The 17,186-nt window shown below is 42.8% G+C and overlaps 2 protein-coding genes across 4 annotated transcripts; both read right to left on the bottom strand.

Annotated features, from left to right (window-relative positions):
- Positions 1–36: 36 nt before the first annotated feature.
- LOC111069269 (hepatocyte growth factor-regulated tyrosine kinase substrate) lies at positions 37–3,210 on the bottom strand. 2 transcript variants are annotated; one of them, XM_022359249.2, is made up of 5 exons: positions 3,055–3,210; positions 2,795–2,879; positions 2,471–2,735; positions 1,770–2,153; positions 37–1,696 (listed from the first exon to the last, which is right to left on the bottom strand). In XM_022359249.2, the coding sequence occupies exons 1-5, from the start codon at positions 3,083–3,085 to the stop codon at positions 257–259; spliced, it is 2,205 nt and encodes a 734-aa protein (XP_022214941.2). In that variant the 5' UTR covers positions 3,086–3,210; the 3' UTR covers positions 37–256. The 2 variants fall into 2 exon arrangements, with proteins under 2 accessions (XP_022214941.2, XP_022214940.2); XM_022359248.2 differs by having other exon boundaries at positions 1,764–2,153.
- A 1,131-nt stretch (positions 3,211–4,341) lies between these two features.
- LOC111069244 (ATP-binding cassette sub-family G member 1) lies at positions 4,342–16,572 on the bottom strand. 2 transcript variants are annotated; one of them, XM_022359216.2, is made up of 11 exons: positions 16,469–16,572; positions 8,152–8,407; positions 7,062–7,351; positions 6,855–7,000; positions 6,489–6,727; positions 6,127–6,428; positions 5,892–6,060; positions 5,733–5,833; positions 5,520–5,675; positions 5,245–5,453; positions 4,342–5,184 (listed from the first exon to the last, which is right to left on the bottom strand). In XM_022359216.2, the coding sequence occupies exons 2-11, from the start codon at positions 8,240–8,242 to the stop codon at positions 5,046–5,048; spliced, it is 1,842 nt and encodes a 613-aa protein (XP_022214908.1). In that variant the 5' UTR covers positions 8,243–8,407; positions 16,469–16,572; the 3' UTR covers positions 4,342–5,045. The 2 variants fall into 2 exon arrangements, with proteins under 2 accessions (XP_022214908.1, XP_022214909.1); XM_022359217.2 differs by lacking the exon at positions 16,469–16,572 and adding an exon at positions 16,285–16,302.
- Positions 16,573–17,186: the final 614 nt, after the last annotated feature.

Raw genomic sequence — 17,186 nt, forward strand, 5'->3', positions numbered from 1 at the left:
GATGCCCAGACGCAGTACTGAAAGACAACTGCCTGCTACAATACAGTGCGATTTATTTTGGAATAACATTGAGTGGGTTAAAATTAGGTAAATGAGTTGTTGATCTCGTATAGGATTTCCAACCAATATTCATAAACTTGTGTTCAGAGGACGAGAAACTGGCTTAGTTGGACCAATTTTCAATCGGCTTAAGATCCATATGATATATACTTCGTTCAACTCTGGAGGATAATAGCTACCGAAGGGCATTACCGTTTTAGTCGAAGCTAATCAGCTCTGCCGTGGCTGGCTCGTCTGCTTTGGCAGGTTTCGGCTCTGGCTCATTCTGTGGTGGAGCCGGTGCAGCAGCAATTGCCTGAACTTGGTTGTTGGCGATCTCGGTGACTGGTGGTGGCTGGGGTGGAGCCTGGGCTAGAGCCTGGGGAGGTGCTTGGTGTAGTGTCTGGGGCGGTGCCTGGTGAGGTGCTTGATGTAGTGGCTGGTTGGCCAGCGGTGGGTGGGACTGAACTAGCTGCTGCTGCTGCTGCTGGAGCATCCCGTGACCAATTTGAGGCTGTTGCTGTGGTTGAGGAACCGGATGGTGGAGCTGGGTGTTGGCTGGCGGTGGCTGATGCATCATACTGCCCGCCTGCTGCAAATGCGGGGGCATCATCATTCCGGGGGCTGCATTTGTCGGTGCCTGGGCAATGGCCGGGTTGTACATGCCCGGTGGAATGCCTTGGAACTGTCCGTGGCCATTGGGTGCGGGAGCTGGATAGCCTGGAGCAGCAGTTACATACGGATTATAGACGCTGTTCGGTTGATGCGATGGTGAGCCATGCGGAGCGACGCCGGAGGCAGGGAGGTAGGGGAATGGGGCCGACTGTCCCATGAGATAGTGGGCCTTCTGCTGCTCCTGTCGCAGCTGCATCTCGCGTTCCTGCTCCTGAATGCGTTGGAGCGCCAACTGGCGTTGGTACTGAAGGTATTCTTGCTTTTTCTTGCGCATAATCTCCAGCTTCTGGGCCATTTGCATTTGGCGCTGGCGCTCCTGCTCCTCTGCGATGCGCCGAAGCTTTTCCACGTGCTCCTGGCGCAGCACGTCCAATGCGGCACGCGAGTCCTTGATCTGAGCCAGCTTGTCCTGCAGCTGCTCGTACCACATGCGCTTGTCGTCCTTCTCCTTGATATACGACAGCTGCTGGGAGTGCAGCGAGGTCAGCGTCATGAACAGCGTCTGCACCGAGGAGTCATTCGAAATGCTGCGACCACGGCTCGAGTTCGACTTCATGCGGTTTACGAAAATCTCCACCTGCGTGCGCATATTGGCGGCAAACTCATCGATCTGCACCTCATCGGCGCTCTTGGGCTGCACGGACAAAGCCTGCTGTGGCTGTGGCGTGGGGGGCATGGGACTGGGAGCCGATGGACTGGCCATCGATGAGGACTCGCTGATTTTACGCTGCTCCCAGTAGCTGCGGTTCAAGTATTTGGCCAATTCCGGGTTGGTGGCCTCCTCCTGTTGGTACTCCTTGGGGGGCGGAGGCGCCTCCGGACTGGGCGAGCGTTGCTGCATTCGATAAGCTGCTGCGGCTGATGTCAGGGTCGTTGGCTGCAGTTTCTGCTTCTGTTGCTCGGCCTCGGACTGGCTTAGGGCCAGGGCCAGTTGCAGCTCCTCCTCCTCCTTGAGCTCCTGTTCGGTCTTGCGGGCAGGCGTCTGGAAAATAAAGAAGAAGAAGACTATTTGATGAGTATTTTGTGTGCATTTTGTTCGACTGACAAACCTGCACCTGCTGCGACAAGGAACTGTTCAAGTACTCCGCCGGCAAATCGCTATCCGCTGGACGTGCTCCAGGCTTGGTGCTACCGGTAACGGCAGCACTGCCGCTGCCAGCCGGGCGTGAGAGTGCTGCAAAGCAGCCATCGCACACACGAACGTCCTTCTCAATGCCGTACTTCGGCAACGGGCACTGCTTGGCCGTGCACAGCCCACAAAACACCTGGCCGCAGTTACGGCAGTGGTGCTTGCGGTTGGTGAAGGTGAACTCCACGCGGCAGCGGTGGCAGACCTTGCCGTCGGACCAGTTGGGCGCCGTGTCGGCCGTGAACATGGCATCGGCTTCCTTCATCTCGGGAAACGTGTGACCCTTCGCCTTTAGGATCGTCATGGTGTCCTGCAAAGTCAGAATTATTATTGGCGAGGGATTCAACTGCTTGAGAGCCTACTACGGATTCTTCTTCCAAGCTGAGTTCCTCCTCGGAGCTCATTTTGACTTGACAGACGAGTTTACACTGCTTCCAGGCAAAAATAAAAACAGAGGCTATTCGCTAATTAAATTATAAGAATCGGACAAAGGGAGAGTTTTGCAAGTCGACGCTTTGACACTCTTGTGGGTTGGGTTTCCCATGTATAAGCAAATCAAGTCAACAGATAAGATAAGATATGCGTCATCCGAGTAACTGAGGAATTGTTTTGTGGACGCGGTCGTACCTTGATGGATTGATATTTGTCCGACGAGCGGAAGGCATTGGCCCAGGTCTGCACCAGCTCCAGCATTTTCTGGCGCACGTTCTCGTGGGGCGTGGTCTCCAGGAAGCTGCTGAACATCTCGCAGTTTTCCTTGGTGAACACCTCCTCGTGCACGGGGGCGCCACAGTTCTTCACAATGCTCTCCAGCACCAGAAGCGAATAGCAGGCCGAATGCGGATTGGGAGAGTTCATTTTCTTCTTGATCGCGGCGAAGGCATTCTTCGGTCTGCAGGAGGTGAAATTTCAATTAAGACAAGCTAGATTCCAATGTTAATCTCAACCTACGTGACGTCTTTCTGGTTGATTTCATCGCAGATGAGGAGGATGGAGGGCCAGTCTGGCTCCAAGCGCAGATGGCTTGTGGCGCTCTCTGCAACATAAAAAGAACAATTAGGCGTTCTGCACTTAGTCCCACAATCTGCACAATTGAAATGCGCTGCCAGGTCATTCGCTTTTATTGTTAATTTTCTTTTTTTTTTGCCTTTCTGATGACTCACTTTTCCTCGCTTCATTCAACTTGTTTTCTGCTTTAATGGCACTCTTACCTAGATTCTTGTCAAAGCTCGATCGAAACATGATTTTTGCTTTTTCTGCTTTTACTTGTCGATGTTTTCCAATTATTTAATGGCCTCGATCTTAATTTTAATAATAAAAATAATTTGTATTTATATTTTGTTTGGCCACTAGTGTGACCGCGGATTTGTAACTAAAATATACCATCTGATCCACAGAAATATACCGAAATATACCAACTCATTTTCAAAATATACCGTAAACAAGAAAATAAATGTAAAGTGTAACGGCATAAAACGTAAGCGTGCTCGGATGTTACGTCATTGTTGCTGGTAGGCCGGTTTCAGCTACGAGTATTTACGTTTGTATACCCTTTATTCTTTAATTAATGTTAAATTTCTGTTTTCCAAGCCTTTTTTAAACATCATTAATCAGGCAGCTTTCGATTTTCGTTTTCGCAAACAATTTCCGATTTAATTTTGACAACGGAGAGTTTCGGGCTTCCGTATTCGTCAACATATTCCTCGCACATCCTGTACGCTCAGTTATGGTCCTGCACTCGCAGAAATTAAAAAAATTCACAATATGGTATTGCCCGATCGGAGATTAAAATTTCAAGATATTCTGGAAGCCATAGGTAACGTCATGGCTAAGTGGTTTTTAATTTTGAAGGAACCGACGTGTACCATGTTTCTACCAGGACAGTGCAAGGGTGTAGACATGTGCAGTTTCCATTGCAAATATCCATGAATTATGCCTCGAATTGCTCCCTTTCTCACCCTATTCACGGTATTTATTCTCAAGTGACTATTTCTTGTTTCCAAACCAGAAGAAATGGCTCGGCGGAAAGAGATTTGAGTCCAATGATGAAGTCATCAAAAAAAAATGCCTATTTTTAGGAGCTTAACAAATCCTAGTTTTTGGAAGGGGAAAAAAATTTGGAGAAATGCTGGAAAAAGTATATAGAGCTAAAATAAAATGATTGTTTATCCAAAAACATGTTTTTTAACCAAAAGGTAATGGACTTATTGAACAGCCCTCATATTAACATATATATGTAAATTGCACATAATTCATTTTCAGAATCGCAAGCTCTTTAGTATCCGGTTCTCAATCGTAAGAATCAATGGAAATCAATTCGCAACTTTTTGCGATTTGCAAAAACCGTAGCATGGTTAATTGAAAGAATAGTCCCAAGTCTAAAGGACGGCAGTCAATTTTCAGAAATAATGGCTCTGAAAGTTTAACTTTTCTAGATTGTTTCCTAATTGTCACCTTAGAACAGAGACTAATGAGTTTGTAGGAAAAAATAGAAGAAATAGAGTAGAATAAAATGTGTGTTCCCATTTAAAAAAGTTAGTTTCAAGACAACAGGAATCGTTTTACATATATGTTTTGTATATTCCGTTTGTTGACACAGGTCTCGCTTAAATCTAGGTTAACTAGAAAGATCATTAAATTTACATAAACATACATACAGATGTGGTTAAGCCGTACATAAACAGTATACAACTATGGGTCGCTATGTTTAGGGGGTTTGCAGCAAAAGTTAGCATTAGCATTGCAATGGGTTTGTTGCATTTGTTAGGGCCGTTATCTCGAGTTCGGGTTACGGTACCGGTGCTGAGGAGCGCAAGACACAGGGCTGCTCTGATTATTTACTTTTGCTCGCGACGTGGTTTTTGGAAAATGTCGAAAGATAAATTATGGTACGCATTGCCTTAGAATATTTTTATTTATTTTTTATTTTTAATTATATTTTGCCAAAAACAAACTTCTTTTGCTTGACCAGGGTTGATTTTTGTCAACCACATGAGCCTTTGAGAAAACAAATTTTCGTTATCGGATACTTTAACGTTCGGATAAATGTTAACCCGAAGTAGAGATACCGGCCCTTAAAGTATCACACGCCGATATAAAAGAGTTGGGTTTACTTGCAACTAAGCGATAAGTAACGTAAAATCACATTCGATTAAGCCCATATTAAGCCCAATACTACAAGCATACACTATAAAGTCCTCGTTTAAATCCTTTTGATTTTGTGCTTCAGCGTGAAGTAGGCCAGCACCTTGAACAGCGTTATCTGGCCAAGAATCATCATAATGTTGTAGCCAAAGTCGCCTTGCTCCATTCCAAACTGGCGCAGCACAGTCACGGCGTTTCTGAAGGGACAAGATTATTATACATATGTAGCTACATGAATGTATATTATTTTGACATACTTGAAGTGGCAGTAGAACTCCGTGGGTGGACAGATCAACTGTTCCCGATGGTTGCCATACAGCGAGATGACCATATTCTCCAAGGCATAACGCAGAGGCGATATTGAAGCGACGATCCGCATCGCGGCCGGAATGTGGTTCAGCAGAATGAGGAAACCGGAGAACATCAGCATAAAGCACGTCGAAACGGCACCCACAAAGGTTCCATTCTGGAAATCAGTAAAATTTAAAACAGTCCCCTAGAGATTCGATCCCAGAAGTGGGGGACAACTTACAACTGGATTCAGAACCGTGCCCAGGAACACGCCCAAGCCATCGGCGCAGATGGTAATCACCACGGCTGAGAGAAGGTATTTCACAAATCGATCCATCTCAACGGGCTGTTCGGTCATGAGGTATGCTATCGTGATATATACCGTGGAGAAGATAATCTAAAAGCATACAATGTTCGTAAATTGGAGCCGAGTATTGAGAATATGAGAACTTACATGAACTGGAGTGGAAGTGATAATGGTGGCCAGGTAATATGTTCGTAGCTTGTACCAGTTATTAAAAGTTTCCTTCTTGATGATCTCTATCTCGGATGGATCTGGAGGGTTTTCCAAAATCGGTAAGTCAAACATTGATCGTAGTTTGAGTCTACTTACATCTCAATATTCCCGGCATAATGGTGGTGTACCAGAGATAGACGCAGTGGATCATAATCATGCCCACATTTGAGATTTGCTTGGTGGCATTGCTGCCAGAGTCGCCGAAGAATAAGCCGATCAATACGGCACAGATTATGTGCACCCCAAGTTTCAGGTACGTGAGTGTCTGGAAGGGAAGGGGCCTTCAATATAACTTGCTGGGCCAGGAGCTTTCTTCGATGTCTGAACTTACCCAATCCCTAAAGAACTGTAGATGGCAGCGTCCAATGAGCAGCCACAACCGCATCCACTCCGCGGGCGGGTATGTGTGCCGCGTCAGTTCCTTGGAGGAGTCCAAGCTCTGTATCTCGACCTTTTGAACCTGAGCATGCCCTGGCGACTGTGACTCATTGAACTTGGCCAGTTGGGCTTCGCTGGGCGGCTCCGCTGACTCGCCCTGCATCAGCTGCTGATCGTAGCGCCAACGGGTGTCCTTGGCGCTTTCCGCTAGGGCCTCGGTGTGATCATCGTAGTCACCATTGACGCATTCTAGCACTGGAATATGGCATCTTGGGTGAGGTGTGCTAATTGGTGAATGGGGGACTGGCTACTCACGGAAGTCGGCGGGATTGTGGTAGGGCGGGCACTCCAGTCCACAGCTGCTGAGAAACATGACGGTGTTCTGGGGCGTGCCCTGGTAGGTGCATCGACCGGCGCTGAGCACGTAGATCAGGTTGAACAGATTGTAGATGTTCGTCGAAGGCTGGTGGATCGTGCACACAATGGTGCGCCCCTCGTTCGCCAGGCCTCGCAGCAGTTGGATCGTGTCGAAGGAGGATGAACTATCCAGGCCTCTGTGGAATGGTTCAAGGTTGTGGAATGTCAGTCAGCAACTGGTTTACCTCTCTGGTTCCCCCTCTCGACCGCATCGCTGATTCTGATGCTGGTCTGGTCCGGTCCTCTCACTCGATTGATACTCACGTTGTGGGCTCGTCTAAAAATAGAACAGCTGGATTGTCTATAAGCTCCAGGGCAATTGATAGACGCTTCTTCTGGCCGCCACTCAGATTGGAGCACTTTGTTTGCCGCGTTTTTGTCAGCTTTAGCGAGTTCAGCAAATAATCAATCTGCAAATCAATGGATGATTACTCAATAGATCAACACCCTCCCGATTTTCCATTAACCCACCAGTGTCCGCTTCTCCTTCAGACTGACGCATTTGTTAGAGATTTTAAGTGTGGCCGCCATGAGCATCGTTTCCTCTACGGTGAAGTAGGGAAAGAAGTGATCATCCTGCATTATGTAGCCGCACAGCTTCCGGGCCTTGCCGATCTCTATCTTCCCACTGACTCCAGACTTTGTTAGGCCCGTCAGGATGTTCATTAGACTAGATTTGCCGGCCCCCGACGGCCCCATGATGGCTGTCAGCTCGCCAGATTTGAATGTTCCTGTAATGCCCTTCAGTACAGACTTCTTTTCTGCAAATGTAAAAGTGTAGACAGACACGGATTAAAATTCTGAGAGGGCTTAAGTACTGTGGAAACACAGCATTGTGTCGTGTATATTGTACGCAATCAAACGAAAACTAAACAAACTAAAATTATGCTTAAATCTGATAAAGAAGATTAATGATCTGTGCAAAAGAAGACACAAATCAACCTCTGAGATGGAATCCCAAGGTCCAAGGCAACTCGGAATTACACTACTTCTTCTCAAGAGTTGTTTTCTTGACCCGTCACTGATTTAGAATTCCGGATTGCTCGGCCTATTCCTCGTAAGACCTTTGTACCCCAGTATAGCCACACATCATCCATCTGGACCTTTGAACTTTTACTCTACAGCAGAGCAACGCATTCCGCGGTTTAACTTCTTCGAACTGTTGAACTTTGCGTAAGATCGTTGGATTCATTCTTATATATTTTATGTAAATTAATCTCGTTTAGACCTAATAGCATTCGAGTTTTAATAGCTATAATGTTATGTGTTTCGAGGTCAGCAGGCTACAAGTTACGAAAAGTGAACAAATAAAACCGTAAAAACATGAAAATTTCATATAACGCTCAATTATTATTAACTCAATTAAATGGCACCACGACTAAGCCACATATTTGTTCAAGGCAATCTTGACACAACTGGGAATAACAAAAGGCTCCATTTGACTCAGCACCTGCTGCGACACCTGTGGCGCCCAGGAAGGTACTCAGGCACAATGAGAATTCCTTATTGCACTTGGTGTTTGGAAGAAACACATTATGGGTGGAGGGGCGGGCATGCTTACCGTTTTGTCTGGGTACGTTGACCTGGTAGACGAGATCTTCGAAGTGAATGTCGATGCCGTAGACGTTCTTTAACAATTTGCTGCTATCCATTTTGAATGTTTTATTTTATGCTGCGTACTGTCTGCGAACGTTCTTGTTGATTCAACTTAGATTACAGATTTATTTTGTGTGGTTGGCAAGGCTCATCATTTGCTCACATCAATCCCAGACGAGAGTTTCAATACACATATGTATATATTATTTTTGTGGAAATCGCTGTTGGGTATTACAAAAATATATTCATTAGGACCTTACACTGGTTTAACACAACAACTACTGGTTTTCATTAAGATTTTACGGCGACGGGCTACACAAAGTTCACATGTGAGGGATTACAAAAACATCGTTTCAAAAACGGTTTCGGTTTTTATTTTAATCAGTGCGCGGGGGTCAGGAGCGTAATTTGTGCCCTCAAGGCAAATAGTTAAATGTTTAATTGGAAGGGCGTATTAAAATTAAAACTTTTATCACAGCACTCCATGGAATTGCAAAAGTTACAATTAGAGCGCGTCTTGAACCGAAGCGAGCCAAACCAAACCAAACCAAACCGAGATGAGCTTCTTGCACAAGAAATCAAGTTGCGAATGCAAAGCTCAAAACAGAACTGCGCGACGAAGCTGAAAGCAAAACAGAACTGCGTCAATGAACGCCGCCACAACATACATATGTACCTATGTATGTACATATATGTTTTTCTTCTCGCCTTCGTTTCACTATAGTATTTCTGTGGTCCCTTTTATTTTCATTCTATAGTAAATTTTCAAGTAATTTTTGTAGTCACTTCACTTGTTTGGTCTGTTCTTTTTTCACTTTGTAAAATTAGCCAATGCGCTTGCGCCGACGCTCGCCTAAGCCGCCACCTGCCGACTGCGGAAGAGCCCGCAGGCGACAACGTTGGGGCCGCTTGGTTCTGACCAAGTGGATAAACGAGCGGCGACGCGACGATGGCACACGGCGAAATACAATAAATTATATAAAGAAACAACAACAGAAATCATACGCATTCGCATATCAAATACTCGTATAATTTGGCAATGCACGCCGCATCGGAGTCAACACTCGGGGCTGACCGACCGAGCAGCGTTCGATTTCAAGTTTAAAGTTAACGCTAATTAATTTTCGGCCTCTTAAACGACACGTTTTCTACCGATGGAAATGTACTATGTATTGTGTATTGTCCCTGCCGTTCTGGCATTCATGGCATTGGAAAAATTGTTCGGCTTCTGCGTCGACGTCAGCATAGATTTCTGTCCAGCTTCAACTGCTGCAGACCGAAGCGTGCTCGTAAGAAAGAGAAGCCATCATCCATAGATTTCCATCTCTCTCATATTTCTAGTTTTTCTCTACCTGCACTCGACCCTAACCTAACTCTTCTACTCTCGCTCATTTCGTCTCCTTCTCTCCGTTCTGCGGCAAAGGGTTGAGAGAAACCGATTAATTGGTGCACTTTTTGTTGCGAGTGGCTTTGCGTCTATTTAGATGTTTATTCCCTTTTTTCCAGTGTTTTTAAAGTCAGGTAAGTGAATGCAGGGATCACAGTGCGCGTTTTTAGTTAAATTAAAGTGAGAAAATATGTCCAGAATATTCTAGCCATGTGGATACAAAACATACATATGTGCAATTTGATTTATTTATTTCAGATCAAAAAAGTTCGGAAGCTGCTGGAGAAGGACCCTTTTCTAGGTGCCTCAAAAGTGTGCTGGACGAAACTGTAGTCCAGGAGCACAACCTGGATGGGATTTGCTGCAAAAAATGTTCAATGTCCCGCGCCGGACTTGGTTCTTGGTTCTCAAAGGTAAAACGAAATAACGCTAAGAATTTGTAGGTCTCTTAATAAGTTTCTTTTGATTCAGGTATCCAGAAACGTTTTGTTTTATATGTTTTTGTTTTAATATATTAATATTAATGTGTTATTCGGAAGGCCCTACAGAATATTAAAAATAATTTAATAAAAAAAAACTAGAAAATTTGATTTTATTTGCGACATTTTTGGAAATTTCCTGACATGTGCTGGTGACTTCACTTATGGGTAAAAAGTATAAGGCCGAGGTGAAGTTACGTGGGAATTTAGTGAAATATTTATATGTCCGTTCAAAAAACGGACATGCCCATACAAATTTAATGTGGAGTTTCACCAGTGAGTCGCCATAGGATTCGAACCCGAATGAATCATGAGTGAAAAATGATTTTTGGAACTGCAGGAGTAGTTTCTCATTCACACAGAACACTGTCCCACTTTCATTCGGAGTCGTCTTGAAACCCAAGAAATATTTAGAAGACATTTTCGGGTACATCAAGATGGGTCCATTTAAAAAATGAAACACGAAAAAGCGTCGGTTATAAACGTACTGTACAGGGTATGCTGTACAAGCTCTCTGTTGGGGTGAACATAACGACTGTAAATCGAATATTTCGAATTGTGACTCAACGAAAATGACAAAGGATTGATAGCCAAATTGTTATTAAATAAAAACCATAAAGTGTGCGACCCGTATGCGTTAACGAACAACGACCTTAACCATATCGAGATCGAGAACAGCCAAGACAAAACAACCATCAAAATTATAGCAGAAAATTTATTAGAGCGAAGAATCCCTATCATGATACATAATATCATTTAAATGCGTTGGCATATATCTTCGTCCACATTCTGTGTACATGTAAATTCAATGTATTTTATATATTGTAATATTTTCCCATTAAGTTTCAAAGAACTTCAATTAGTCATTTCTAGGGAAAACACATGCACACGGGATGAGCAATTAATTACATTAGTGAGTAACAAATTTGTGGTTGATACTCAACTCGGATATTCTTGGGGAAATTTGTTGAATAAGTAACCTAAATATTAGTATGCATAATATGTCAGCCACAAAAGAATACGCAAAATCAGGGAAAACGTAAACTCATCTTTAAACATTACCCACACTAATTAGTATTCTGCCATAAAAAAATTTTTAAAATTACAGAACCAATAACTATTTCAACGTTATTAACATTTGTATCGTCAATATGTGTCTCAAAGTTAGTTCTTGGAATAATTCGTTTCTTCCCTTCAAGCTAATTCCAATGTAAATAAAATCATTAATCGCGGGAATTCATTGGGTAATTTTGCTAAGCATCTAATTTTATTAGTATGCATATAATGTTCGATTGAAATATATGTACATATATAGTACTCAGAGTTAAGATACTACATCATTTGCCATTTGAATTTAAAGAAATTTGTATTCTCCCAAGGACCAATAATTTCTTGAAATTTCTTGAAATCATCAGGCTGAATCATCAAACACTCCCGCCCAATCAACCTATCAACCAATGAACATACATTCTCCAAGAGTACGCGAGGTGATAAAATCTACATACTTCAATAAATGTACAGAACAAACAAACCTTATCGCCTTATGCAACACAAAATTGCAACATAGAAAAACAGCTGAAACCGGCAAAAAAAACATAAGAGAGCTTTGCCGCGGTCAGTGTATAGAACCAACGCAAACAAGAACAATTACAGTCAAAATTAACAATGTCGAACCCAGCTATTTCTTGAGTAAAAACTTTTTGTCGAATCCTTTGCGTATTAAATGTAATATTTAGGATATACGTAAAAGGAAGTGAAGGTACCTATGTATGTACATTGTACATACATATTTTCCAAACATTTTCTTTTAGATTCCACAATTTCAGCAGACTCTGCGAGTTCTTCAAATAGTCAACACTGAAGGAACAGATCAATAGACTTTTAAAAATTGGGTTCAAAGCCATATTAAAAGTGTCTCAATAGGCGGGTCTCAATAGAGAGGATCCACTGTACTGCAGCTGCGTAAACAGCGCTCAACGGCGCTTAATGAGAGTCGGTCGCGGCCGTCAGCAGCAAAAATTGAATCTGAATAGAGTGTTCAAGTGGTGTGGGGAGGAGGAGTGGATAGCTTCTGGTGGACAGAAGGGCATAGCGGCAATGCATTTACTTCTGTTTTCTGTATTTTTAATTCCTTCATTACACGTCGCTTGCGAAATGTACGTATACTCGTATATAATTCCATACCGAGACCTGAGGCCTGCCCGACCCGAGCCAGGCTCAGGCAGCAGACTACAGCTGGATGGGCTTTAGAATTCTAGTAGGATTACGTGACCGGCTGAATTAAGGGCTCAAGATGTTCGCGTGGCGGTTGGCTGCGCAGAGGGACCTTCGGAACGAAACAGCATTGGTGAAAACAATACGCTCGGAAGTGCGCAGCCCAATCTCCAGCGAATAAATGTTTCATACACATTCGTTCTATGGCCGAGGTTATCATTATTACGATATGCTGCCGTCCACTCGAGCGGCTTGTCAGAGTTCCCACAGTTATCTTTTGCCGTTTGTAAATAATGTCAATTAAGTCTGCGGCTACCTTTCCACAGAGAGCCACAGAGCCAAGGACCCACAAAGCCTGACCTGCGGGTTAGACGGTGAATTACAAATGCAACCCGACTAGCCTCCAAACAGCAATAACAAATATCAAATACTCGTGCCAAACAACAACATTCTGAAGTGTTTTTGTATCTTGGGAAAGCAAGCACTTGTGCTCAGAACTCTGGAATGCCACTTGCTATCAATTAAAATAAATTGTAAAAGCATTGCCTTTGACTTTTCCCCATCTGAATTGACTCACTTCTCTGGTCGAATCTTTCTATACGGTTTCGTATTCTTTTAAACAAATTTTTGAATATTTGTATAAACATTTATGTGTATCGTTCATTGGTTGAGTCACGTCCCAAGTGAACAAGAAGCAGGTGCGCAGCTTCTGGCTTATAGCAATTCCTATTTTTCACAGTGGCCCACTTTTCATCAATATCAAGAATAATTATTTTTCATTCTGTAGTACATATATGTAAATAGAATGTGTGTATATTGTACATATGTATGACGCCATGGGGAAGAATGGTTCAATTTTGTGTGTTCCCTTTTAAGTTGTAGTCCGCTCAGAGTCTCAACACATAATTTATTGTGATTTTGGTTTCATGAGGAATGGATGAGTAATGTACATACTCGACTGTCTGATAGTCCCAATACATATGTATACAGCTCTATCGATTCCATAATAATTTAATTAAAAACAAAATATTCAACTGATAAGACATGCACTCAAGCGTACATGGGTAAGTAATGCAAAGCTCGACAACCTGACAGATTTAATCTTTAAAGGAAATTACTGGAAATGTGTGTCATTAGGTAATGATAATCTAACACATTCAGTAATGATAATCATTGTCAAGGTTTACCTAACCCCAACGGCGGACGCTTTTTATGAACATATGTATGTACGTACAGGACCAGCTCGTTAGGTTCAGATCCTATAATACACATATTGCAGACCTCTAATAATCATTTAATTATTATTAGAACTACATTTCAAAAGTCCACTATACCACAATATTTGAACATATGCGCACATACATATATGTAGCTTGTGATTTTAATAGGAGTAAACAGATTCCAGTCGTAATCCGTTCTAACATCAGTCTGGCATAAACAATACGAATCGTACAAACAAACTTTACACATTTATACATGTTTATACATTTCTAGCAGGAGAAATGTATTGCTCGTCACTAGCTTAATAGCTTGGGGCAATGGAATTGAGCGTTTTACGAGCTGATAGGAAAAAGTTCCTGAACCCGATGCACGTGTACGCGATCAATTGTGTAATATTGTTGTGCACTGGGCGCTGTAAAAAGACATAATTAATCGCATGAGCTGATGCCATAACCGTGCACAAATTTAGCCAACAACCTTTAGTGATTTAGCATCCAAGATTTGCATTCCATTAGCAGGTTGCATAACATAACCGTATATATTAGCTCATTTATCCAACGGTCTTGACACGATGCGACGTTTACATTAAGAAGACTCTATGGCACTGCAATTATCACCTGTCAAAGCGTCAGGAAAAGTGTCAGGTTCTCTGCGATTCTGTCAGCATAATATAATATCTGACTCTTTTTTTAAGTTTTTTGAAAGCTTGCTAAATTGCCGAGAGTATGGGCAATGAACCCTTCACAATCTTGCTGCTGGCAGCAGAATATAGTATGTAATTCGCTGTGGGAACACTTGGGTTTTTCATGAAACTGTCAGGGTATTTGAGCCATCGGTCCCACTGACGTTGTTCCCCTTGCTTTTTGCCGACGTACATTAAGCTGAAATAACAAGTTCTTAGAATGGATTTACGAATCACTTCCTGAAAGTATGTAAATGTGGAATGTGAACATGAAATAGTTATGGCTGCACTGCAGTGGGAAGAGTCTAGTGTAAATATTCCATTTCAATACTGTTCAATCTACTGACCAATCTTTCAATTACGTTTTGGTCGATCTAAAAACCGCCAAAGTACGCTTTTAGGTAAGAAAAGAAACAAATATATTAGTGAAATGCATGTAGTACATATGTAAGTACACATGTATATACGATGTACGAGTATTGAAAGCTAAATCTAGAAATAGATTGCTTCAGAAAAAGTGCTTCAATCATCTAAGCTTACTAAGTACATTAATAAAAACTTTTCCACAGTTAATCCAAATCGAAAAAGTGTCTCATTTGTCACTCATTTGTACACAAAGGGAATGCGCAAAAAGCCAAAGCGGGTCACACTCTGATAAGTCTTTTGAAAAAGAAAACTTTTATTTCCGAGACCAGATAGGACGGCAAATTCGTTTGCAATTGTAGACAATTGTAAGTTTCTGAGTGGCACCCATTCATGCTTTTATGATCCGCAAATAGAATCCTCCTATTGCCGAACTAAAGATATCAAAATGTGTGCCCCAGCACAATCACAGGCGCTCAGACAATCGCCGACGAGAGATATCATGGTGAGTAAAGTGGAGGCAAGGTCGGACAGAATCAAATTATGTTTCGAGCTCGTGATTCGTGATCATCTATGTCACTGATTAGAATATTCGGAACTCAAGGCCGAACGAGCCGAAAACTGAGACGATAGCGTGTTTGATTCATTCATCATGTAAATTTAGGGTTATAATGCACTTCCACTCCCCTCGCGATTGTAGTGAGTCCGATAAGTTATTATGCCCGTATGCCACAATAGATGATAAGGAGGGTCAGACTGGAGCTTTGGCACAGCCGCACCCAGTCGTCCCGGACTGGCACTGGCACTGGCTCCGTTTGTATTTGCTTTAGATTGGGCCGCGAACTTGGTGTCCCATGCGAACCGGAGGGTATTGCATTACAAATTTTACTTTTGCACACCCACTTCGAGAGCCAAGGGGTCCGAGTCCCGTTCTGGCCATTAGAGTGACAATGACAGTGGTGGTCTGGGCATGTCTATGTCGCCGCTGGTGGGCGGGTGATATCATCACAATTTGGCAAGGCATAATCGCTGACTAATAAAATGTAAATAAATACTCCAGTTTATTTGATCACGACGCCGGGGAAAAGGCCACGAGCCATTCCAAATGTGTGGTAAATATTTGCTTCCCCCGATAGTCCATCTAACAGTGCACAGGCCGTATGCGCAATGAGGGAAATTTTGTGTATCCAAGATGGATTCGCGGTGAGATTTTCCATCTTTCCCATACACATACTCGTAGGAACAGCCCCCAAAATAATCTTCAACCGAACTTTGATCTATAAAGACTGCCGAGAATAAATTGTGCTCTTCTGAATTTTTCGATGTGCAATACAATACATATCTGCGGCATTGTGTGCGTGCTCTATTTTCTGTATGATTTCATTACAATAAACACAGACCCAGACCCAGAAACTGGCCCCGAAAAACAGACCAGAGTCGGAGAACGTGCCAAAAAAAACACAGTGGGGAAATAGAACACAACTGGAAATTAAAGCAAATTTATATCAAAGTTCAGTTCGGTTTGTATTTTGGATTCGGTGTCGACTTCTGTAATGGATTTGATTAGATTGATTTCTTGCTTCGATTCGATGCCCGATTGAAATTGCGGTTTGCGGTTAATTTTTAGTTTTCCGCTGACTCACAAAATTTTCACTTGATCGTGAAAACACATAGAATTTTGCAGTTTTTTATTTGAACAATTTGTTTTTGGAACGATTTTCACACTCCCAGAACACAAAGAACGGAACGCACAGTTTGCACTTAATCGTTTCCCACAAAAAGATTCAGATTTATTTATAATTTCTGGGAATATGCACAATTCTTGATTTGCAACACGCGCGTCTGTGAACCAAATTTATACATTTGTTTTTGAATTTATATACGGGTTATATACGGTATATATGTGTTCGCATATATACGTATGTATTTCTTTTACTTGGACGTGGGGAAAACGCTTCCGAATCGCTCGAATTGCGACGCGAGACTGAGGCGACTTTCAGACAGCGACTGGCTAAGTACAGCGCAGAGCGTTCGAATAGTTTATTTTTTGAAAAGCATTTGCCGGCCCCACCGTAGATATATCGCATTGGAGAGCGACAGACGACTGCGGAACGGGAAACGGCCACCGACAAGCGACGCGACCGAGAACGAGACGGAGCTACCGCTCGTAGGGCCCACTGTCTCTAATGTTATTAATAAAATCAGTCTCTCAGAAGCCGAGAGGGTCTTTGAGCAGTAGTCTCCATTGTTTATGGTACACCAAATAATTTGTGTGGGTAATTATATTCGAGTCTCATTGCTGGTTTTGCCTGGATAATGTAGATGTCTACCAGCGAAAGAGTGTTCCCGAAAGGAAAAGGCCGCGTTCGTTATGACATAAGTGATTTTTGGATCTTTGACCGATCAGCTTTAGAAAGCTGTCATACAAAAGAACTTTCACTCTACTGTACTGTACAGCAGATCTCTCCTTAGGAACATTTGCAAATTGCATATTAGATTTTGCTGTTTCGTATTTCGCTGACTTGTATTTTGATTTAATTTTGCCAGTCATCGGCGTGCATCCATCTTTAAAGTTGACACTCTATCCGGGTGCTTCTTTAGACTGCGCCCTATCTAGGAGATGAATATGTATGTACATTGTACATATGTGCATA

This window comes from Drosophila obscura, unplaced genomic scaffold (genome assembly GCF_018151105.1).
Source record: "Drosophila obscura isolate BZ-5 IFL unplaced genomic scaffold, ASM1815110v1 contig_9, whole genome shotgun sequence".
Classification (NCBI taxonomy): domain Eukaryota; kingdom Metazoa; phylum Arthropoda; class Insecta; order Diptera; family Drosophilidae; genus Drosophila; species Drosophila obscura.

What these genes read in the sequence shown, in the direction of transcription:
- LOC111069244 (XM_022359216.2), bottom strand. Translation starts at nt 8,242, where the DNA reads ATGGATAGCAGCAAATTGTTAAAGAACGTCTACGGCATCGACATTCAC. An exon ending in TGAAGGAGAAGCGGACACTG is followed by an intron (nt 7,001 to 7,061) that starts GTGGGTTAATGG and finishes ATTGATTTGCAG; the next exon opens with ATTGATTATTTGCTGAACTC. An exon ending in TATGCCGGGAATATTGAGAT is followed by an intron (nt 5,834 to 5,891) that starts GTAAGTAGACTC and finishes AAAACCCTCCAG; the next exon opens with ATCCATCCGAGATAGAGATC.
- LOC111069269 (XM_022359248.2), bottom strand. Translation starts at nt 3,085, where the DNA reads ATGTTTCGATCGAGCTTTGACAAGAATCTAG. An exon ending in GAGCTTTGACAAGAATCTAG is followed by an intron (nt 2,880 to 3,054) that starts GTAAGAGTGCCA and finishes TTTATGTTGCAG; the next exon opens with AGAGCGCCACAAGCCATCTG. An exon ending in CCTTGTCGCAGCAGGTGCAG is followed by an intron (nt 1,697 to 1,763) that starts GTTTGTCAGTCG and finishes TTTATTTTCCAG; the next exon opens with ACGCCTGCCCGCAAGACCGA.